At 43.3% G+C, this 25,520-nt stretch overlaps 1 protein-coding gene across 11 annotated transcripts in view; it reads right to left on the bottom strand.

The window, feature by feature from the left end:
- Positions 1-25,520, bottom strand: part of Rreb1 (ras responsive element binding protein 1) — a 190,450-nt gene that overhangs the window by 29,170 nt on the left and 135,760 nt on the right. For all 11 annotated transcript variants that reach the window (XM_031358458.1, XM_031358461.1, XM_031358462.1 and 8 more), the window contains 2 exons: positions 7,110-7,248; positions 6,335-6,471 (listed from right to left, as the gene is read on the bottom strand). In XM_031358458.1, the coding sequence (XP_031214318.1) occupies positions 6,335-6,471; positions 7,110-7,248 (276 nt within the window). The remainder of the gene's footprint in view (positions 1-6,334; positions 6,472-7,109; positions 7,249-25,520) is intronic.

The raw sequence follows: 25,520 nt of genomic DNA, 5'->3' as shown, positions 1-25,520 counted from the left end.
CAAGTACACTTCTGGGACGGTGGGCTCTGGGTGTTAGCCTGCATGCCCAGAACAATAGCACTCACAAGGCTGTAGCAAGAAGATTCTGGGGAATTTGACATCAGTATAGGTTACAGAGCAAGACCCCGTCTCAAAACAAAACTGTGACATCACAAACAAACACCTCCCTCCAAGTACAAGGAAGGCTGCAGAGATGTCTCAGCATCTCTGATAGGAGGTGTAGATGGTAGGTGGTACTGTTCTTATAGAGGAACTAAGTTCAATTCCCAGCATACATCCAGGTGGCCTAGTCTAGCTCCAGGGGAGCCAACACTATGTAAGTACTCACACTCATGTACATATACATAAATAAAGTAAAACTTGAGGGAAAAAAAAAAGCAACTTGGGCATAGTTGTCCACACTTTTAATCCTACAACTCCTGAGGCAGAGGCAGGAGAAAAGTTCAAGGGTAATTTGGTCTACATAGCAAGTTCTATGATAGGCAGAGCGACACAGAGAGAGGCTGTCTCAATAAACAAACGACAAAGGGAAGATGGGGTAGACAGATGCTCCCCCCTCCTCTTAAGCAGAAAGAGCTAACTTTAAAAAAATAATGACCCAGAACACATTTTCAAAAGAATACAGGGGAAATATCAAAATTAAGGAACTTTTTTACAATTGCAGATTTCTCTAACATCCTACAAAAAAAAAAAAAAAAAAAAATGGTGTGGTTCTTTTATTTGCAGGCATCAAGGCCCTCCCAAAGGCTAAACCTGCCTATCTGACATAGTCTGTACAGGTTACGACACTCAGACCCCCATTTAAATAGCTGTTTAATGTCCTAAACTTCACAAAGGCAAAGCAAGATAAAAATGGCTCTTTATGACAATAGAGAGCAAAGGACAAATGCTTTCATGCTCTGTCAAGTACATACTACTTGGAAGAAGTTGTTCTGGAATTTGACTCCTCTGTGCCACTGGGATGGGATAACCAAGAAAGACCACAGCAAATCGTTAACTGTTCTGTTCGAGGACTTGAATTACTAAGAAGACACAGTGGGCTAGGGAGATGGTTCAGTAATGCATGACGAACCCCCCTCCAGCACCTACATTAAAAGCTGAGTGTGATATCAAGTTTCAAACACATGAAAGCACATTGCTCCTTCTCCCACACATAATAAACAAACAAACAGCAAATAAATAACACATCCTAAGTAACAGTATCAGAACAAAAACCTCAGTATTCTTTATAGTTCCAGGCCTCCGCATACTCACAAATCGTCAAATCTATTTTCCAGATGGGGAAACCGAGCCTCTGCTTGCCTGAGGTCACAGAGGTGCCAGGTAGCAGGCTGGGACGGTGCTGTCTGTAAACCCGTTTGCTCAGAGGACTGTCATTTACAGATGTCTCAGCTCCTTGTTAGCCCATGTCACACCTTTAATGTCTGGGCACTTTTCCTGACACTGATCACCCCATTCCCTGCAAATGCAGTGAGCATAACCTATGGAATATCTGCTGGAAGGGGGACCCAGCCTGATTTCCTGAGACACCCAGTTCTGTGCTCATTACAGAGTTTTGATGTCATTTGTTTTAAAAGGGGATTTCATGCTTCATTTTTCCTGCTTTGTCTCCAGAGGCCAAAAGGAATAAGTGCAAACAATCCCTGCTCTAAGAGCGCCCCACCCCACCCAGACATTCCTCTTCCTTCAGCCTACTCTCCCCGGCCCATCCTGGGACAGAGAACTGACACCCACAGCTGCAGTAATCTCTCCCAGTTGTTGTGAGCAGCAATGCTGGCCTGTGACAGAGCTCTGGCTGGGTAGCTTCCCCTTGCCACATCCCAGGAACATGCCCAGGCTCTCCAACACAGACAGGCAACTCACTAGGCTTGTTCAACCAAGCCAGCATGTGGTGAAGCAGGGAGTAGTCTAAGGGGCTCAAAAGAGACAGGAATAGAAGGCCCTAAAGCCAGGTGAACCTGGTCCTTGCTCTGCCCTTGGGTGGTGAGGAGGCTGTGAAAGTCGGACTGAGACACCTCCAATTGCTAGGCCAGGGAGGTGCCTCCCCTTCAAGTCTCTGTCCTCTGTTCCCAGCTCCCACTTGGCTGATCCTTGGACAGCTAGAGTCTTAATAAAGAGTGTAATACTCTATTCACCTTTGCCTGTTGTTCAATATGTTGAGCATATATGGGGTCAATGACATACTAATAGTCTCAGCATCTCTCAGCAGACGTTGGTGAGCAGTAAAGGGAGCTGAGTATCCCTCAGAATACCCAAGAAACAGAGACAAGATATGTCCTGGTATGTCTCACCAGATGGCCTCATAGCCAGGATGCACAGCAAGGGAGTGGCTGGCCTGCAGCTTGCTCTGGCTTCCCCTCAGAGCCCTGGGTGCCAGCCAAAGACCCTGCTAGCTTCCCATAGCCTATTTCCTGATCAGAGGACATTGCCTTAAACTTTAAATTACACCAAGATCAATGCTGTGACCATAATGATGGTCATAACCCGGAAGGAACGAAGAGTGCCACAATATCCAACGTCAGATCCAAAGCTCTTAGTTACTGTGTCTGTCTTTCTTGCCTCTGAACTTGCCTCCTTTTTTTCTAACCAGACCCTGGGTCCCACCTCAGACATCCCTGTTTTAGTCAAGACCGGCCAAATGCCTCACATTGTCACAATGAGGATTCTATTTGTTGGATATATTTTAACTAAAATAATGTTAAAATTACTTATTACCCAATCTCCTTTAATCAAGGAACCACCTAAGATTATACAATAACTTGGACCAAGTTTGCTTTTGGCAGCTCCTTCATCAACAGGGTGACTATCCAGCTACACAGCTCACTCTTGGGGAAGGCTTCACTGCCTCCTGGCTTGTCTTTTGATCTGCTCTGTGGGCTGATAGGCACCTGGTGTGGGACTGGTTTCCATTAGGATGGGGTATGACTGTACAATAAGCATAGATTTCTAAATTGCTAAACATAAGAGTGAGAGGGTAAAAATTTACCATTAATAATTAGATACTGATTCTAAGTATAGAATGTGATACATTCTATTTTGACTTAAATGAATTTAATCAACACTTAGTTTTGTTTTTTTACTTTTTCCTTGGGGAGGTGCAGATTGAAAACCAGGCCTCACAAACACTGAGCATATATGTACTCCATCCCAGAGATGATACTACCAATCCAGTTTTTACTTTAAAAAAGTGCAACTAGTCTTCAAGAGACACGTGAATCACGTTGTTCTGCTGAACACCAGTCACCTGTACACTGCTTCAGCTCACTACGTTCCCAGCAGTGCAGTTAGTCACACTACTCTGCCCTAACAACAAAGCAAGACATTCGGCGCCAGCCACTCTTCCGTCCCTGCACACTTGCTCTGCGCACTGTCCCTCACTTTCAACTCTGAAGGCCACTGCCTGGGATGTTTCTATTCAGCTCTCTTCTCTGCCCTATCACTCCTCACCCCTCACCCGGGAGCAATACCCAACCTTAAGAACAGGAATAGACCAGTGGCAGTGGCAGCATTGTGTCTTCCTTTTGCTCAATGCCAGATTACATTATTTTGAAACTCAGAAGAGTGCAGGAGAAAAGACTCAGCATATATACAAGTTGGGATTGCCAACACTTTCTTAAGGAACACAGGCACCTTGCCAACTTGGGTCGGAGGGGAGGGAGTGGGACGAGGGCAGAAGAAAGAAACCAACAGCTGTTTTAAGTTACAGACTCTGGTTCTAAACTGGTAGCATCCCACTGTGGCTCTATGCCTTTGGGATTTGAAAATGGAGTTGGTGTCTATTTTAGTTTTGGGTTAACAAGCAGCCTCTCCCACCAGCTTCTGTCATAATGTACCACCCTGGCTAGGCCCCTACTGGCCCAGGCCTGGCTCCAAGGCTTCCTCTGGTAGTAGGCTATTATGTGGAAGCTGAGCAGAGAGGAGAAAAGGGGAATTAACTATGTTCTATAATCAACTCCTTTCGGTTTTCGAAAGCCAGCCCCATCTGCCCTCATAAGAGTTACTAGATAAAGCCATGAAGCTGGGGCTGGTCTGTTCTCTGGGCACACAAGGCACCCCTTCTTAGGGGCCATCCATGGCAAGCTGCTGTGGGGTTTGTGGAATGAATACTGCCAAAAGGGGCTAAGAGGTGCTAAGCAACCTCTTCAGCTAACCCCTCACCAAATGATGTCATCATCAAGTAGGGGAGGAAACCTACTTGGTTAACAGGACAAGACAGCGAAGGTGCAACCTCAAAGCTAATCTGTACAGCATGGCCAAGACAGCTCTATGGATCCATGTCTAGTGGGATTCCCACCCCCATTTTCTCAGAAGCAGGATTTCCAACCCAGCATTTCAGAAAGGGACACCCCGTCTTCCCTCATTGCTGCCACACCATGATGTAGAGATTTAGGTTGCCCAGAAATCACTCACAAGAGCCAGGTTATGATGGAATTATCATGAAAAGCGAAAGTAGGTGGTTCCTACAATAGAATCTGATCACAAAATAAAATATGAAGTGAGATAAAACAGACACAGGGGCATTAAATTCATGGCTGCATGGTTGGAGGAATCAAGGTCCTTTGTGCTGTTCCGATCTCTTCACTCTTCGAGAGGCTTCATGTCATTTACTGTTCACCATATGTCATTACTATTCACCACAGCTCTGCACTCTGCTGTGGGGAATGAAACTATGAAGTGAAGTTGCTGGCCAGGCATGGTGGTACATGCCTCTAATCCTAGGTACTCTAGGGGCAAAGGAGGCAGATTTCTGTGCATTCAAGGCTAGCCTAGTCTACATGGTAAGTTTCAGGACAGCTGAGGATATGCAGAGAGATCTTGTCTCAACAAACAAATGATTTCTCAACTTCTCAGAATCAGTGGTCGGTGACAAGAGAAAGAGCTATTTCTTGGTAGATAAAAGTTCAGAGAAACATTTTAGAATTGGAGAGGACTGGGAGAGAATGCAGGCATTAGTGATCTTGCTCTATTTCAATGTGAATTGGGAAACCAGGGATACAGATGCAGCTGATGGGAGCCACATGTGAGCAGAGACGGGCTTGGGGGTAGGACAGTTAGCACATTCCTGGGATCTTTCTGGATCACAGAAAATGGAGGTGGAATCACACGGGCACCGGCCAACCCATTAGCCACTGTCTTCAGACTGGAAGTTTCATCTAGGTTCTTTATGGCATTTCAGTGCTTCATTCACACTTAAACCTCCACAAAAGTTCTTCCTCCCATTCCAGTGAAAATCTGTCATGAACTGACATATAAGGGAATTCAGGCAAACAGACTCCCAAATCCTGTACTCCCAAGACGTCCTCTAAAAGTATGACACAGGAACCAGCCCTCTGCAGTAGATGAGCTTTCAGCTACATGCCTGAGCTGAGGCTCTCATATGGCCCTCTGCCCTTTAGGGCTCCCATATGGCCCTCTGCCCTTTATAATGCTTAAAATCGATGGAACACATAAACTGCAGCAATTCTGTAGGGAAATTTTCTAACTCCATTTGTATACCAAGAATACAGGAATTTTTTTCTTTTTCTTTCCTTCTTTTTTTTTGGCTGATGAGTTACAAGGGAAGTTAGACAAAGACAGAGAGAGGAGTGTTCCCCTCTCTATCGTTGCTAGAAAAAAAAATCATACCACCACATATACTTTTAGCCCCTTGAAGCTGAGGATCAGAAATATGGTTGTTAAAGACCAACAGAGGCTAAAGGAGCAGAGCAAGCACCAAGCACTTATACTGTGTAACAGGCTTTTCCACTTGTATGCTGAGAACTCTTATCTACAATGCTTCAGGTTTCTGTACTATACATCTAGTTCAGTTTAAGCACTTCTAAGCACTTGGTACATGTCAGTGCTGTGCTGGGAACATGAAATGCATGGACTGTGTCTAATACAGACCCCTTATCCATGTATAGCAAGCAATCATTTAGGCTGCCAACACCCTTTGCAAAGGAAATATGTCTGATATGCAACAGTACCCTGTGACAGGAGATTGCCAATGTGTGGAGACTCAGTGACTACTCAAGGGACCCCAGGAAGAGCAAGGGAGCAAAGTGAACACAGACCACAGCTACAGCCATCCTTGCTTATAATCTCACCTTTTTTTCTCCAAACCACGTGTTTCCTAAATGCCTTACCAATGTCCTCGTGAACTAGCTTAGTTGCTGTAGCCTATGTTGGAGTGACATATGGGATGTCATATGCCACGTGTTTCCTAAATGCCGCACCAATGTCCTCATGAACTAGCTCACTTGCTAGAGCCTGTGTTGGAGTGACATATGGGATGTCATATGCCAGAAGAAACAGTAATTTCCCAGGCCACAGGTATAGTTCACATTTCCCCTACCTTAGTGGGTTATCAGAATGGGTCTCCATGTGAGTCTCCAGTCCATATTTGCAAACAAACTCCTTGAAACACACCGGGCAGTGAAAGATTTCATCGGTCATCTTGTCCAAATCACCCGACTGGCCATCTTCTACCATCTTAGGAAAAAAGATAGAGTGGCATCACCAAGGGGGGTTCCCACATAGGTTGCTTTAGAAGAAAGTCTAACATTAGTCTAGAAAGCATGTTTTTCACTCAATACAAAGTACTGACTATCCATTCATCCACCGACCCCACTACTCATCCATCTATATCCATCCACCCAACCCCGCCATCCATCCATCCTTCCACCAACCCGACCATCACCAATCCGCCTATCCAACCATACACTCTAATTAGGGAACAGTACCACTATACAACTACCCCCGTTTACCCACCCACTCCTCAGTCCTCTCATCTAATCAACAAGTACATAGGAGCATCTACTATCTACAGAGCATTAGGAATAAACACAAGGACAAAGAGTCCCTAATGCTGACGAAGCATCCACTTCAGATACACAGAAAATGGAAAAGCATGGGAACCACTTTGGGAATTCATAATTTTATCTGTGTATTACACGGGGCTTCTAAAGAGAAAGCACATATGGGTGTTTTCCGAAAACAGTGCAGGAAACACAGGTCAAAAGGTCCAGGATTGTTCTCTTCCAAGTCCCCACACTGTGATAATAGAGGCTAGAGGCATTTCTGCCAAAAGCCACACAACGGAGCATGTCTGTGCCATAAACTCAGAGGACCTTTTTAGCTGGTCCTGGGTCTTCTGACTCGGCATCGTGACTTAGTTTCCTTTTGGAGGACAACCGCCTGCGCTTCAGAGGGGATGGTGGGGCTGCAGCTGTAGTACTGTTGGTATCCTTCTCATGAATCTTCATATGTCTAGAAGGAAGACACACACAGAAAATGTGATTTGACAACTACAACACAAACCACAGTCTTTTTTTTTCCCCCTCAATATTATACACAGGCAGGGGTACTTGAATTTTCTCATCAGTCATCATTTTTTCAAGTGTTGGGGGTAGGGCACACTGCCTTGAACACTCTAGGCACATGCTCTCTCCCTGAACACCACCACACTTCAAAACTTTACTAGTTAAGAGCATCATTTCTATAGTGCCTTTGGTCTTTGTAAAACTTTAGCATCTCCTTGAATCTCTTTTCAAGCTCTTGTAAGCAAAGCCCACTGATATCCTACCTTGTGTTTGAAAACATTCACAAACTTGACCGGCATTAATAAGATGGAAACAAACTATCAGGTGATCACAGTAATTGGACAAAAAGCTTATTTTATGTCATGCAAGTGTATATTATAAGAACTCCCAGGTTCTTAAATCATTCCACTAGATCATACACCAAGCCTCAGTTCTAAACTAGCCCCTAAAAAAGTACCTTCCAGCTAACCATTGTATTGGCATTTTCTCTCTACCTGAGGAAGCATCTGGGGCTGCCAAATTGGAAGTGTACTGACAGAGCAGATGGCCAGAGTGCTTAAGACCTATGTAGATTAATAACAGACCATGAAACCATCCAGGCAGTAAGGACAATGAGTGCATTATATGTTGTAACTCTGGCTATCTACAGAACTAGGGTACCTATAACAAGAAGCACTCTAAGTAATATGTATGTGCTAGCTCCAAAAGGGGTGTCTGATGAGTCACCAATATATGTGGCCTTATTTTATTAAGCTTTAAAGCAACACTCTCAGGAAAGGTCCTAAGACATACAGACCAGAATAAGAAAAAACATCCTTATAACAATAAAGGTTTCACTTTGCTAATGACCACCACTGCTAACATCAGGATAGAGGCCAAACTGCAGACTGTAGGAATACAGATGCAAGTTTTACAAATAATTATGCTAAAGGATGGTTTTAGTTGAGATGTCCAAATACTTCCTCATCCTGGTTGCCAGGGGCTGAAGACAGAACCAGGGCTTTGTGGGTACTAGTTAAGAACTCTCTACCACTGAGAACTACCCAGATGACAAGCAGTTGTTCCCATAGTTTATTTTCATAGGGCTGGAGGTGAAGCTAGGCCCTCACACATGCTAGCAAGTGCTCTACTGTGGAACTTTATCCACATCTGTTCAATATCTTTTTTTTTCTCTCTTTTTCTCCAGCTGCTCTTTTCACTCCGCAGTCCATACAGCCCTTGAATTTGTGATCCTTCTGCTTCAAGCCTCCAAAGTTAGCTTGGATTATATGCCAGTACTATTAGGCCTAGTTCCAAGAAGTTCATAAGAGTGGGGAAAAATGCATTTCTTATATTGTCCCACTTATTCTGAAAAGCAGATTAGCTCATGCCTCTCAGAGGGCACCTTAAAAGCAGACATGCTGAGGGGCCAGGCAGTTGGTGACCCAGTGGCAGGCCACATGTGAAGGTTGAACAAGCCAAGGATCTGAGGTGGTGAGGATGCCTTTCCTTACACTCAGCCCCCTTTCCAACAAGGGTGTGGCCGAGAGATGCTGCAGAGTGTCAGGGATCATTCTTTCTGCTTCATACTTATACTCTAGAATTAGAACCTACTGTCTAGACTGCAGCTACCATAGCCATCTGCCGAAAGGCTGCTGAAGAGAGAGATCCCGGGCTTTTGAAGACAGAGAGCAGAGGCCTTGGGGAAAGAGAGCTCAAGCTAAAACTTTGTTCTTTCTGTGGGAATTAGTATGATGTGGCAGAAAGATCTAAAACCTCTACTGGGAGAACATAGACAAAATTACAGATAATCAGGCCCTGGCTCCATAATCCCTGCTTAGACTCCAAGGAAGGAGGCTTTATTAGTCCTTGGCTGCCGTAAGCCATGAGAAAGCAGACAGACACAAACAGCTCTGTCCTAAGGGCCACACTGACTGGGATTCAGAGACGACCTTTCCTTTGTTTGCTTTTGAGACTGGGTCACACTTCTGTGCCTATGGCTGGCCTGGACTTCACAATGTAGATGCACACTACACTGGGTTATTGGATCATTATGCCTGGCTAAACCATCTCGTTTTAATATCAACATTTATAGGTGAAGAGGAGCAAATCAATATATTCCTTTTTGATATTTGTTGCATGATTTACCTAACTTTAATAAACATTAAATTTTGAAAAAAAAAAAAAACCTAGCATTTGAAAAACTTATTTTTAAGGATATCAGTCTGGTCTCATACCTGACAATAGTAAAAGTACTAGAAATTAGAGAATGATGGATGTAAGCATAGGCCCACTTCAGGTTGCCCATTGCCAATCCTGATACAAACACACACAGAAATACAAGGCAATGTTGTATTATTTTGTCCTTGGACTTCACGAGAGAAACTGTTTTCACAGCAGACAGGAAGGAGGGTCTGGAACCAGCACCCAGTGAGGGGCTCATGAGTACACTATTTTTAACTGATTGTGTTCATTCGACAGATGGAAGAGTTCTGGTGCAGGTGAGCCATGGCCTTCCAGTCAGAATGAGCTACAGCCTAACCAATAGGACTTCATGGTCTTCCTACTAAGCAAGACAGTTTCTTAAGGCCACACAAGGTAGGGAGCTCCCCTGCTGGAAACTCGGGACCATAACCCGAATCCTTACTGGGTTCCTGTGGTGCAAGGCAGAATAGCAGATATCAAACAGGTGGCAAGTTCCAACCGGAGGACTGTAAGAGGCCCAGAGGTCAAGCACAGAATACTTCCTATCTCCAGTCTCAATGAAGGACTGCAGAACCTTCCTTCTTAATAGCCTCACACTTTTAACTGCAGCAGTGCTAAGGACACAGAGCAGGGGTGGCACGTCACAGCAGGGGCTCTGTGGCATATAAAGCCCAGACAGAGTAGTTCATTCTACTCTCACAGTCCTGCTGGGACGTTGGATTCAAAACAGTTTCTATCTAGGGTGAGACCTCTTATTGCTAGGTACAGTATAGGGGAGCTCCCAATCTGTCCTGCTAGCCCTGCAATGACAATAGTGGCAAGAGGGCTCAAGATCTCAAGTCAGCCACCAGCCAAAGAGCTTTAGAAAAAGTCTCACCTGGCTCTGCTTCCCTAGCCTTGAAGCAGGAATGACAATTCCAACTATACACATTCTTCCAAAGGCTCATAGGACATGGGTGGGCTATCCCAGTGAGCCAGTAATGGCCTTTCCCTATCAGCTTGGCATGGGAGCAAGGACAGGTGTGAAAACTCTTATTTCCTGTCCTTAAAAGGCCAGAGTCTGTTTTCTTCCTGGTTTTATCTAATGTCCATACACAGCAAAGCAGTGAAGGCCATTGAGGCAGGAGCCTATTGATATGTTCAGCTCCAGCTTGGAACACACAGCATATGAAGTCTCTTTTGATCTAAGCAGATCACAGTGTGCATTCTCCAGTTTCACCTGCGCGCTTGATTTCTCTACCTTCACCCGCTGATCTCAATGGAAAGCGCAGTCTTCGCCATACCAGTCTGAGGTTCCTCTCTTGTTTTAAAAGGCTGTCCTCAGAGGCAACACAGTGATGTGTAAACCTTCACTGTTTCCCACAGGACAGTTCTTCAAACAGCATAGGAGAATTTTAGCTCATTTTTCCAAGTTCTCTCTTCATAACTAAAACACTGTAGCCCATCAAATACTGCAAACAAGTCCAAGGAACTATATAGGTCCCTAGCAGGTCTCAAGAAAATCGTGCGAATCAACAACCGTACCACACTGGATCCAGCAAACACACATTTAAATGAACATGTTCTGAGAGTACAGAGCACATGACTGTGACACATGGACCAATGAAGATGACAGAAAAGTAGGTGGGTTTGCTTCTGCTGAGACAGTGCTCACCTGACACTCTCATTCTTTGTTTTGAACTAAGACACCTAAGGGTTCTCAATCACCTTCCTAACAAACCTTTTCTGCTCCCTTGAGCAATTTCATCGATGTCTTTACATTTTCTTGATTGATAAACATGAAGTCTTACAATATGGTATTAGTTGACTTGAAAATTGATAATCATCTTTTTGAGAAGTAGCTGAGTACCACAGATGAGAATACATATACATCCATGACCCTAACTGTAATGACTGTTCTTGTTGAGAATGTGTGTGTCCATGTGAGTATGAAAGTGCAGGTGCTACAGCACGCATGTTATAGTCAGAGAAGAACCTTGAATATTGGTCCTCACCTTCCACCATGTTCAATGTAAGTTCTCTTCTTGCTCACTGCTTTATCTGCCTGAGTATCTCAACATATGTTCTGGTAGAGGCATGATGGGAAGACATATTTTAAAAGGAAAACAGCCGAGTTTGATCTGGGAACTCACGTGAACCAGCCCCCCTTCCCCCCGCCACACACACACACACACACACACACACACACACACACACACACACAAGTAGGGGAGTACACTGTGCCTAATGCATAATGCCTGGTCAAGCTGTTTTCCTACAATGGAGATGGTTGCCTCTCAGACTAGAGTCTCAGTACTGTTGTGTGCTAGATACGCTATCTTTCCTCCTGCTCTTCCTGCTATTCATTCTCTACACAGGACAAGCATGGTTTCTAAAACAGATGATATCATACTCTCTTGTCCTAGGGTTTCTATTGCTACAACAAAAACACCATAAAGCAAGTAGTGGATTATTCTGCTTACACTTCCAGATCATAGTCCTTCATTGGAGGAAGTCAGGACAGGAACTCAAACAGGGCTGGAACCTAGAGGCAGGAGCTGATGCAGAGTCCATGGAGGGGTGCTGCTTTTTGGCTCATTTCCCATGGCTTTTTCTGCCTACTTTCTTATAGAATTCAGGACACTAGTCCATGAATGTCACCACTCACAATGGGCAGGGCCCCCCATTGATCACTAACTGAGAAAATGCCTTACAGCTGGATCTCATGGAGGCATTTTCTCAACTGGGGCTCCTTCTAGTTGATGACTCTGACTTATGTCAAGTTGACACATAAAACCAGCCAGAACATTTTTCCTGCTTAAATTCTTCTGAATTTGTAATTATTCTTAGAATTAAATGGGACACTCACCTACTTCCTGAGGCTCAATGGTAGGAATCCTAGCCTTTTCATTCAAGGCTCTTAAAGGAAATTTAGCACAGAGGGCACCCTAAACTAAACCAGTAAGCTCTTGCCTTGGAGGCCTGGGCATTTCCATACCTTCTGCCTAGGAAGTGGTACCCCAAGGCTTCCTGAGTCTGGCCCTGGTACCTAGGTTTTGTATCATGCATTTCCTCTCATGAGGTCTTATAACTACCTCTGTAGATGTTCAAACTTACTAGTTTTACCTCCTTTATATCACACAGAAGAAAGCAAAGCTATCATGTATTCAATATGATTCTTGGCTATCAAGCAAAAGTGAGCCCCACTACTAAAGGAGCCTGCTTCCTCTTGGTCTCTGCACTAGCCCCCATATAGCATATAGATGAGGAACACCCACCATGTGACTACGGTATTGAAGAAACAAGAGTGTCTGCGAAAGCAAGGAACAGACAAATGAAGAATGAAGTAGAAGCCATTTTAGTCAGGGTATCACTGTAATGACCATCTTCAAGTTTCAAGATAGTATAATGCTCCTTTACTGTGAACAGACTTGGTATCTGATTGTTGAGTTTAAATTGTGAGTCACAAGGTCGTTGCTGGGATTTGAACTCATGACTTCTGGAAGAGCAGTCAGTGCTCTTAACCACTGAGCCATCTCTCCAGCCCACCAACCACATACATTTAATGGAAATTATTCAAAAACTGAATGCTGTAAACATAGATTTACATTTTCCTGTAATTAGAATTAATTAAATAGACAGGCATTGGTGGCGCACACCTTTAATCCCAGCACTTGGGAGGCAGAGGCAGGTGGATCTCTGAGTTCGAGGCCAGCCTGGTCTACAGAGTGAGCTCCAGGATAGCCAGGGATACACAGAGAAGCCCTGTCTCGAAAAACCAAAAAAAAAAAAAAAATTAAACAGTTCAAAACAATGCCTCTACTCCAAAGAGGTTAACATACAGTCAACCTATACTTCTGCTATTGCATAAAATTCTAGACATATCCTTTGAAGGTTAGATACATTAGCAGTAGTGATCCTGTCACACTGTGATCTAACTGGCAATTTTGTTAACATTTCTAGAAACAGAAGTGTTTTTCACCAAAACCTAGTGAGATACTTTAGCCCTTTGCACTGCCTATGGGCCTGGGTAACTGTCTTGGCCGTCAAGTTGTTGGATAGGGCATCAAGCCTCTCAAACTCATCTGTCATTCCCAACAGCCCGAGGGATTTTACAGTGACTAGGAAGACAATGTAGATGTTTAGAGATGGAGAATAAGTCCAGATTGACCATCTAAAATTTTTTTTAAACTTTTTTTAAAATTTATTGTGTGCATCTGTGTATATGTGTGGGAGCATGTGTGGCACTGGTTCAGAGGTCAGAGGACAACTTGCAGGAACCGGTTCTCTCCTTCTACCTTGCGGGTCCTGGTAATGGAGCTCAGACCATCAGACTTATTGACAAGAATCTTTATCCTCTGAACCATTTCTTTGAATTTCAGGGTAATTTAGTAATTTTTCAACTCAAAACTTCCTTCTTTATGGAGAGATGGGGAGATCTCAGTGGTTAAAAGCACTTATTGCAGGACCCAGGTTTGATTTCCAATACCCATATAGCTACTCAAAACCACAGTAACTTCAGTTCCTGCAGACCCAGCCCTCTTCTGGCCTCCAAGAGTACCCAGACACATATGGTCCACATAACAAACATGTAGGTAAAACACTCATACATGTAATTGTTTTGTTTTCTAAAACTCAAGGTTCATTATATTGATTGACAGTGTGGGAAAATGAAACCCAGAGCACGCTAGGCAAGCATTCTATCAATGAGCTAAACCTTCATGAGAAGATCATTTAGCAAGGTGAATGGTACATAAGAATATTTCAGACATCACTGCTAAGCCATAGTTAATTCTTAAGTAAGTTGAGGAAGACCTAGTCTCTAAAACACACCCCTCCCAAGCTGGATATCTTTTCCAAATATAGGAACTTTACGCTGATATTTCCACAGCTTAAGTAGTATGTGAATTGTCAGATTTTGGAGAGGGGGGTAAGCAGCTCTCTAGCCCTAAGTAGCAATTGGGATTTCAGAAAACAGGAATGGGGACTGTAGTGGCCGTGTAGTGATGCAATGTAAGGATTGATTTCTAATCCAAGGACAGATCAACACCACACTGAAGCTTCTTACAGCTACAAACCCTTTACCCCCTAGACCTACACAGGGAGGCTCAGGGGCATGGCCTGTTCATCTGGGCTATCACAGGCTCTTCAGGTGACACTGAAGATGCATATGCGATATGTAGGAGATCCTACTCAAATTCCTTAGCCCTTAACACTGCCGTCAGACTTGGTTAAGCATCAGACCAGGATATGGACAGTTTTTGGATGTATTATACATTTCTCAGACCATCTTCCAATAAGAGGGTATAAATTCTGGAAGGAAGCTGGGAATGTAACATTCTTAAAAGACTTTTCAACAGTTTTAAATGGAACCCAGTTAGGTGGCATTCATTAAGCCTTCCCACATCAGAAGGATAGTGCTCAGGAGAGAGCTAGATATTTCCAGTATTTGTTAGCTTTCAAGACTTAATTTCCTCATAGGTGTATTAGTGGAGGGGCTGAAGCATTTGATACTCTGAGCAAATGACATTACAAGAAAGGTCACCCCGTCACTATACAGAGCTCTAAAGTCAACTCTACACTATTCGAGTTAACTGGTTCAAACAGGTTTCTGGCAACTTGCTGATAGATAGGTCCCATCTACCTGGTGCTAGCTTTTTTTGCCCTCCACACAGGACCTTGTGATAAGCCAAGGAGGAGCATCTCAGCTCTACAACCTACATTTCTGACCGTAGAAAAGCAAAGCATGTGCCTACAAAGATTTGTGTTTGCTTTTGTAACAAATGCCTAGGGAAGAAGTTTAGGGAGGAATGCTGCGAGTGATGCTTGCGATGTCAGTCAAGTTCTGTGCACTGAAGAAGGGAGTGGAGCATGAAGACAGTAGAAGTCAGCTGGGAGAGGAATGGCAGGACGGTCTCAGTGTGCCCCACCTCTTACAGCAATGCTACCTCCTTACTAGAAGGTGTTGTTCATGTTCAGTCATGCTTGTCCAGAAGGCAGGTCACATCAGCCATGCCAGGGTGTGGAGGAAGATCTGATGATGTGTAAGCTGCCATGCTGCCTGACCCAGCAGCAGCATTCTCAGAAACATCTAGGAGTCAGTAGGGTAGGAGGCAAAAACCTCCCTTCTGTCTGCAGGCTCTCTGTGGGAATGTCTTGGCTGGCTGCTCCCAGAGCATCCCTGGTGCTTGGGTAAAATGTCCTACACTGTCCAGATAGAGTTCATGTCCTCTCATAGGACAATTGTGGCTCCATGGAGGCTATAACAAAGTGAAACTCTGTCCCTTAGTCCTAAAATTGAACTGTATTCATTCTGGCATCTCTTGCAGGAGGCACCTTTAGAGACCATGATCGCAGAATGCTCTCCTGAGACTCACTTTCCCCACAATACTCAGATAACATGACCCTAAAGTTGAGGGTACTCTGATGGTGCCAGTATAGAAGGAAAGATCAATTTTATTTAGGATGGAGAATCTTACCTCAAAGTAGGCATGCACTGCTTTCACATTCCTTATTAATAAATATTTCTGGCTGTTGTCAGCTCAGGGCCAATCTCTCATCCTAGAGTCTCAGCCCAGCCGGCTGGACCACTATTTCTAGTCTCCTGTGTCATGTTTCTTTGAGAGATTAGAAAAGACAGCCCTCACCCAGAACAAACACTTCCTCACTGAAGAAATGAGCTGCGATTCTAATAGTTGAGAGGTATTTTTTTCCTCCATGTTCCAGTTATCCTTTGGGGACACAAATGACTTTGGCTCTTATGTTCTTCTTCCCCTTCTTGGAGTGGCTTTCAAAGAAAGGTGAATGGCATCCTATGGCTGTCATCTGTCACCTTAGAAAGCACAGCTCCCTCACCCTGCACTTACTACAACAGCTAGCTCTGACCTGACTCATAACTAGGACACTTCAATCTTTACTCTAGACATGGTTCTAACAGCCAGGCTTTTGACTCCATGTACTACTTTATCCCCTATAGCCTATTTTTTTTTCCTAAAGTAATTTCTCAGTTACTACCTTTCATATACATTATTTCTGCACACTTGTCTATAAAATTACTTGTCCAGTTGAGGTCAACGCTTGTTGTTCTAGCTACCAGGGATGCGGAGGCCAGGAGTTTAAGGCCAGCCTGGGAGGTAAACCCTGCCTTTAAAAAAAAAAAATAAATAACACAAACAAAAATAACTTATTCCTGAATAACAAAGACACCAGTCAAACAATATTATTCAAATTTCCACCGACAGTCTATTTCAGGAAGTTTCTTCGATAAGTTAAACTGCCCCATTTTCCTTAACTCTCCCTTATAGCCTGCAGTCCAAAGTCCACACCCACAGGCAGTCTTGTCTTGAAAATGGGGCCTCAAATGAAGTCACTACTCACAAAGTGGCCTCACTGGCTCAGAGCCATTACCTCTTGTGGGAAGGCATTGCCAGCTTCACCACAGAGAAAGACTGTCTGCGGCAAGGGCTACAATAACAGTGTCAAACCCAGCCCAAACCTACGTTTCATGGTAGAATGGAATGCTTAAGTCACTGAGACCATTTGTCACCTCAGCCTGGCAGGAGGTTCTTCTTAGGTTTCTGAAAGATGTCAGAACTTTCTTATTCACTCATCTTTTTGTGGAGGAGGAAAAGATAACCATCTTCATAGTAAGCCAACAATGAATCAATGTTTGCCACTCCCCAGCCCTTCCAGAAGAGGAACACGAAACACTTAGGTTGGGCCCTTCAAGTTGGTCACCTCATACCCAACAGGAAAAAACAGAGGGCACTCTTGTGGGAGGAGGGGAAAGAGCACTGTAGTAGAGAGAGGTCTCCACCACCTGGGGACACCTTGCACAGTTCAGGACCATGAGAAACATCTGAGGAAGGAGGAAGGATCTGGATCCGGGGGAAGATGACAAATGAGCTCAGAGAATCATCACCCGACAAAACCACCAGGGCTCCCTCTCCACGACTGCAGCACTCACAGCTGCCTTTTATCTTAAAGGGGGCAGGTGTGCAGCACAGATGGCCTCTGCTTTTCACAGATGACACAACCAAATGCCGTGCTTTAAGGGAAGAACCTCACTGTTCTAATTCGGCCGGCTGAGGAGGGAGGGGGGCCTCAGAAGAGCAGGTTATAATCTTGGCCCACAGTTTTCTTACCTGTAAGGCTGGCAGCAGCTCTCCCCTGAGTAAGGCTGGGTTATATAAACACGGAACCTAAGACTGAACTACTGACACCCTCTGAGCCCATTATGAAACAGAATCTGATCCGAGAAAATAGAAAATCTCCACTGAAGGCCAATAATTTCCCCTTGTAGGATCCCAGAACCCTCAAAGCAGTAAAGAACAGTTTAAGGGAGGATGGGGGTGGGTGGGAGGGAGGTACACTGGCCTCAAAGGATAGGTATCGATTCCATGCCACAACCACACAGGCAAAGGTCTCTCTGCTGCTCACTCATTTCCCCACCGAAGAGGGTGAGGGGAATAGATGATGCCTTCCTTAACAAATCAGAAAAACGCTGCTGAGTGGGCACGCTTCAGTGTTTGCTAGCACCAGCTTGCACAACCCAAACAGGTTGGACAGGCTGGATATTTAAACAAAGGTAGAAAAACGGTGAGGCAGAAAGCCCAGGGAAGTGCAGCCAGCCCACTTGCCGATCTCCATCTGTGATCCTACTTCATGTTGCTAATTTCGAGTTATAAAACTGAACAGGACATACATCCAGATCTGGGCCAATGAGCCAGTAGAAAAGATGACGCTAGATTCTCTGTTTCTCATCCTGCTCCTATCTCTTCCTTGCCTGCTGTGACCTAGTTCTCAGCTCTCATAACCACTGGGCTGTTCAAGTGTGGGCAAGCATGATGCTCTGGGTTCTGTTGCCTTCTACTAGTTTCATCCAGTATGATTAAGCCTTTGAAATATTTTAACAAAATATGTCAAAAACATCACACTGCCAGCATCTAGGAGAAAACTTTAGTATTTATTTCATCTCTAAAAGAAGATGAATAGATAAACATTCCCACTGCCAGAACAGAAGAAAGGTTGTTAAAAAATATTAGCATCCAGCCAGCCAAGTGATAAAGGATTAAGAACCAAATCATGAATTTGAGAAGCAGTACTAGGAGAAGAGGCACGACTGCTATTTAACACCCTGTGCACGGACAGTTTTATGAGCTCTTTCACTCCCATCGAATTCACTGAACTCCAACTGGTCTTTCAGAAAGAAATAAAAAGTAAGCGCCAGGCACAAGTACACTTTTAAATTATTCTCTTGAAACTAAAACTGTAGTGATCCTTAAAAGTATAATAGAGAAGGAAAAACCACAGTGGAAGAGAAAACACACTCTCTAAATTCCTACTCGAGACTCAATTGCCACTAGCCAGCATCTGTTTTGGTGTATTCTTGTGCACTTTATCTTATTTGAATATTAAAGTCAAGCGAGATAGGCCACTCTTGCCTACTCTTTTTCATAGAATAATAGTAGTAGTGTTCTACAACTTGCAGATTTGTAAAATACAAAGTCAGCCTCTGAAAGGAGCCACAGAACATCATGTAAGAGCTCAATGCGGATCCACATCCCACTCTAAATATAAACACATTACAGAATAAGCAGAAATGATGCCTTGAGACGGCAATGGGGATTTGCATGATTTAAGATGGAGACTTAGGCATCTAGCACTTAGCTGCCCTGCAAAACACTGTTCTACACTTAGGCTGTTAGAATATAACCTGTTGCCCCATTTAAGAGGGCACAGGTCGGTTTCTTCTGTTTGCAAGTCCGTGTGCTGATCTGGCATGCAGAAGAGACTGTTGGGCTAAACAGCTTAAGGGAAAGTATATGGGGACAAGCCATCAAGCACTGAGTGTGAACTTGCGACAGACTTGGGATATATTTTTGGCCAGTCCATGGAGACCCCTTTAACAGAAATCCAAAGTGGAAGGAGGACTGATGAAAGGCTTCAGAAGTAGCCACAAATGTCACCTTTATCAAAGTCCTGGAGTCTCAGACCTGGTCACAGAGATGTCAACAAAGCCAGAAAAAGTTTTAAATATGATCAATAAACAATAACGTTTAAATACAACCAAGGAAGAAAGCTATCTGTTGAAAGCTGAATTAATATAATTAGGGCTAGGCTGTGGTGGTGCACACCTTTAGTCCCAGCACTTGGGAGGCAGAGGCAGGTAGATTTCTGAGTTCGAGGCCAGCCTGGTCTACAGAGTGAGTTCCAGGACAGCCAGGGCCTACACAGAGAAACCCTGTCTTGAAAAACAAAACAAAACAAAAATAATAATATAATTAGGAAGAAAGTGGTAACTTAAAGACATTATTCTATGGTGAACACATTCATAAATGTCATTGTCCAGGGAAAACAACAGGCCACATAGTCACATACACTCTCAATAGGACACAGGGCATGTTAGGGGGAGTAAGCAGAGATTAGAATATACAAATATTTTTGTGTTTTTTTTCTCCCTGGTTAGAAGTTAAAAAAGCCCTCTAAACTGTACCAGAGATGTGATTACTTCAATATAAAATATTAGACATGCTGATGATACTTAATACTATCACCATAAAACTATCACTCATTGAATACTCAATATATATAATATAAATATACACATTTATATATATATACACTCAACATATATAAATATCTATATACACACATGTGTGTGTTTAATGTATATGCATTTATTTACATATACTCACTGCTGCTAATTAATATTCTGTTGTATATACATAATTAAAACCTCACATGAAATATTTGGTACCCTCAGTAGAGCACTAAATGTAAGACAACAGAATATTCACGCATGTGCTCTTTTTGTCTGTATTTTTTTTGTTGTTGTTGTTGTTTTTCAAGAGAGTATTTCTCTGTCTAGCCCTGGCTGTCCTGGAACTCACTCTGTAGACTTCGCTGGCCTCAAATTCAGAAATCTGCCTGCCTCTGCCTCCCAAGTGCTGGGTTTAAAGGCATGCGCCACCACCGCCCGGCCTTTTTTGTCTGTTTTATTTTGAGACAGGGTCCCGCTCTGTAGCCTAGGCCAATGTGCACCTCTGACATCCTCTGATCTAGCCTCTGCTGCTGGGATTCTGGGCTCACACCACTCACTGTGCGCAACTATTGATGTATACTCTTCTACATGGAATTAAAGGTATTAATATGTCCAGTTCCCTGAAGCAATTCCCTTTTAACTGATCTTGTTTCCTCAAAATAGGTCCCCTTTCTTTTAGAACTATGTGAATGTCAGATGCCTTAGTTCTAGCTACTTGGGAGGGTAAGGCAGAGGGATAGCTAGAGCCTACATGTTTGGGGCCAGTCTAGGAGGCAAAGCAAAACCATATCTCAAACAAACAAGAACAGGCAGGCGATATTCATAGGGAAACAAGACTTTACAATCTGTTCTCAGTGGAGTGACCCACAGGTTTTTGTTCTGGAACTAATTTCTTGCCTGATACCTTCCTTCTCACAGAGGAACATGGTAGCATGGTGAACAGGTCATTTGGAGATGGGACTGGCTGAACCTTTGCATGGTTTCCTCCACACTTGAGAGTAGCAAGTATCAGGATTTGTTACAGGCTGTCCTAAGAAACTTGATATGACTACAGGAGAACTTATGGGGCTCTTCCTCTTGGTGGGGATGAAGAGTGAAGAAGTGACCGTCCTCTTGTAGACATTGGCTCACCTCTGCTCCTTTTCTTGCTTAGTGCTGACCCCTGTTTCAGATAGCCGAGTTTGGCTGTACATGCCATTGGCAGGCTTAGCTCAAGCATAGGAGAGAAGCATTCTAAATCCAGAGCCTCTGTGATCTCATTTATCACAGACTAGGTCACATTTCTGTGTAGCTCAGACTTTCTTCAAGTATAATGGGAACACATAAGCCTCTGTTCCTGGAGACTATCTGCTATCCAGCAGCATCCTCAGGGTCAATGGTTTCTATACTTAGCAATGGTTTAAAAAAAAAAAAAAATCACGCCCATCAGTTCATGGCAACTGGACGATGCCCTGGGACTTTCCTTCTCACCATTCTATGACTGTCAAATGAGAATACATCCCTGTTTTTCAGAGAAAATAGAAAGGCTGTCTTGAGAGCACTCGGAGTCTTCAGCATCTCTTTAAGCCTAATAAACATTTGCAATTCTTTACAGCTTAAAGTATGGGACACGAGGAGCAAAATGGGATTGAGTTTCCCTTGATGCAAAGGCAATTATGGTCTGCAGGGTTTTATTTTTACAATTTTTTAAAAAGTAGTCATTTTATAGACATTTCAAACAAGGTCTGCCCCATCTCCTCTTTCAAGAGACTACCCATAACTGTTTAGTATGCTAACTCACTGTGTTTATCTCACTAAGGTAACAATCATACAAATAAAGAACTGAGCAGCCTTTAAAACTAGGATAACCAACACATTCACTAAACAGCTAGTGGCCAAAGAAGAGAGCAGTATTCCATTCAAGGCGCCTCATTTCTTCACGCCTCTGCAAGTGAAGGCTTTCTGGAACAACTTCTGCAAGGTGCAGAGCATGGTGCCCCTTCCCTACATCGGCCTCACCGGGTGTGTGTGGGGGTGTGTGTGTGTGTGTATGTGTGTTCTGGCTGGCTTTCCCAAGTTTGATTTGGAAGGCATGCACAGTTTAATCCAAATTTTCAACCTGAGAGCATCTGATAAGGCATCTGGGAAAGTCAGAGGCTGGAGACATAGTGATGGTTCTGTCAACTATTTTCTGTACTATTTCGGAGACTGTTATTTTGCTCATAAACCAAGCTATAGGTTTGGAGTAGGGTATTTCTAGCAAGCCGGGGAGAATATTTAATTGATAACTGTTTGCTGGACAAGAGCAGGACCTGAGTTTGGATCGTCAGCATCCACAGACAGAGCTGAGTCTGGCAGCACACACTGGCAGTGCCAGTGCTGAGGAGCCAGAGACAGGCAGGTCCCTGGAGCTCACTGGCTGGCCCAGATAGCCTCGTTGGTTCAGTGAGCTCCAGGCTCATTAAGACCTGTTTCAAAAAGGAAGGTAAAGAGCAAGCCAGGTACTGAAGAAGGTATCTGACAATCTTGGGCCTCCACCAGCTTATGTAAAGATTCATAAGAATATAAGTACTCCCTCCCACAAACATTTTCAAACTTCAAAAACATGAGAACTTATAGGATAGGAACAACTTATGATGATAATACTCTTACCTAAGTTTTCTCAAAATTTCTTTTCTCTATCTATTTTAGTTTTAAGATAGTATACTATGTTGGGTGTCCTGCTATGCATATGTAGTATTAGTACCTGGGAGGCTGGGCCAGGAAGATGGTATGAGCCCTAGAGACCTGGATAGCATACTTCAATGAGTAACTGACTCACACACATCCATACACAAAATAAACCATGTAAATTTACTCAGTGTAATTAAAGTGTAAGAAATACAGGCTCTATGGTTGCTGCGAAGCAACTGTCAATGTGACTACCCATAACAGTTTAGTATGCTAACTCACTGTGTTTATTTTACTAATGTAACAATCATACAGATAAAGGACTGACCAGCCTTAAAAACAAGGTTAACCAACACATTCACTAAACAGCTAGTGACCAAAGAAGAGAGAAGTATTCTATTAAAGGTACCTTAATATCCACTAAGAATAACTGTACCCTGGATCCTTAGAGTTTGTGGTGTGAGGTCTGTCATGCCTCTCCTCCGCCCCCTATCCCGAGTGTTAGCAAAAAAAAAAAAAAAAATGCTGGAATGGAGCCTAGATCTCTCTCACAAGGCAACCACTGGAAAGTCAGAGTTCACTTGCAAGGCCTATGTATGCATGGAGGCACATCAAACAGACAGCTCTCAGAGTGGACAGTGAAGGAGAGGTCCTCAGTGACACTGTATCCTTTCCTCTCATCCTTACAGAAATGGAACTCTACATGGAAAAGTACATGTGATGACAACACCTGAGACTGAAAGAAAACACCATTCCAAGGGAGGTGGGGTCCATTAGGGATTATAGGCAATTTGTGCTCATCAAGAAAGAGGAGATTGATAATCAGATCATATGGTCACGGCTAGGGAAACTGCTTATGGCCACTCATAAACACGGGTGTCAGGATGCTGACACATTCAGATAGCCTGTAACCTGAGAGGCTAAATCAGAAGACATTAGTTTGAGGCTGGCTTTGATGACAGCCAGATGCTGTCTTAAAGCAAAAATCAAAACCAAGATGGAACTGAGATTCTTAGACTGGGTCACGGGTGCCCAGGGAAGCCTCTGTGTAAGTCTTCTGGTAGTCTATTTCAGTATCAACTCTGAGAATCACACTAAGGAGCTTCTGGTAGTACTCAACCCTAGTAGGTGCCAAAGACCTCGGGAAGCAACAGCAGGGAAACACAGGAGAGCACTCTGGTCTCAAGGCCAAATTGTTGGTTGATTACTTCCTTCTAGCCATGGTTATCAGAACCTCGGTATCATCCCTGTTCTAATTCCTACACACATTCCAGGACAGTTGTGGCTCCTGATCAATGTAGCTCAGGTATGTGCTTAAGAGAGGTCTCAGCTCACCAAAGGCTCAGGATCCTGGAATGAATCTTCCCAGGCAAATACATCTAACTCCCCTCATACAAATTTTTTTATTATTTTTTCTCAAAAATACAGCTATGCCAACAAACGAAGATAATGACTTTGTGATTGATTAGCAAAACTCAAATTCTTTAAACCCATCATTTACAAGTTTCGGCATTAACCTTAAATCAGTAACATTAAGAAATCTGGGAAGACACATCTGTAGGCTAGAATCTGTACCATATCCCTAAATAACTAATATATCAAAGAAGAAATCATAATTGAGATAAATTAAAAATATATGGATGCAATTGGCAAAGAAATACAGTATACAAAATTTATGTATCCACTTGACATGGAGGCACCTTTAATCCTAGGCAGAGACAGTTGGATCTCTGTGAGTTCAAGGCCAGCCAGTCCTGACAGCAAGAGTCCCTCATTTACCCTCCACCCCCAATGTATGGAAATGCAGTTATTACTGCCTATTATTAAAAATATCTTCAGGTCCACAAGCTAATCCTATACTTGACAACACCTTAAAAAGGAAAAACAGAGCCTAAAGCAAGAAGAAGGGTAATGCTTAGACCAAAAAACTGTGGAAATAGAGACAAAAAATGGAGAGGAAAACTGAGCAAAGGAAAACCCAGTTCTCTGAAAACATCAGTAGAGCTAGGACTGGAGAGATGAGAGCTTGCTGCTCTTCCAGGACTCCAGGTCCAATTCTCAGCATCTGTATACTGGCTCACAGGTGCCTGTTACTACTACAGTTCTGTGGGGATCCAAGCTCCTTCTGGCCTACACAGGTTATTGCACAAACATGGTGCACATAAACTCATGCCATGCACACACTCATAATTACATAAAGTAACAAATAAATGCACAAACAATAACAAAACAGGAAAAGAGTTTAGTTATCAAAGTTTTGGGTCTCACAGAATAAAAACAGTACAAGGGAAGCCTGCATGGTGGATACTTTGACTACTGAGATGAAATGGTCAGGACTCCTCAAGAATGTAGCCAATAAAATCAATTCAGAAAGAAATAGTAAATCTGAACAGACCTATAGCAAGTTAAGAGGTTGGCTGCTAATCTGAAAAAAACAATTGCACAAAAAGAAAAACTCAGGTATGGTCTCTAATGAACTTATAAAAAAACAAAACAAAACAAAAATATCCCCCCAAACCAAAAACCAAACCAATCAACCAACCAACCAACCAAACAAAACAACAACAACAACAAAACCCCTACCAACTTGTCAAAGCACTTTCCAAAAGAGAAAAGAATGCTTCTGAGTTCGTTTTCTGATAGTAATTCTGGCATGAAAAGCACACAGCACAAGAAAACCACACACTGGCATCTATTGTAAGCACAGCCTTAAGCCTTTATCAAAATACCAGTCAACCAAGTCCATCACCACTAGAAATGCTGTATCCACGGGGCTCATATAGAACAGGACAGGACTGAATGACAGAAAACAAACACAGATGCAGACAAAATTCATTAACAAAATCTAACACTCATGATAAAAA

Source organism: Mastomys coucha, unplaced genomic scaffold, assembly GCF_008632895.1.
Source record: "Mastomys coucha isolate ucsf_1 unplaced genomic scaffold, UCSF_Mcou_1 pScaffold7, whole genome shotgun sequence".
Taxonomy (NCBI): Eukaryota; Metazoa; Chordata; class Mammalia; order Rodentia; family Muridae; genus Mastomys; species Mastomys coucha.
The sequence above is the reverse complement of the archived record's forward strand: the minus strand, read 5'-3'. Positions and strand labels throughout refer to the sequence as shown.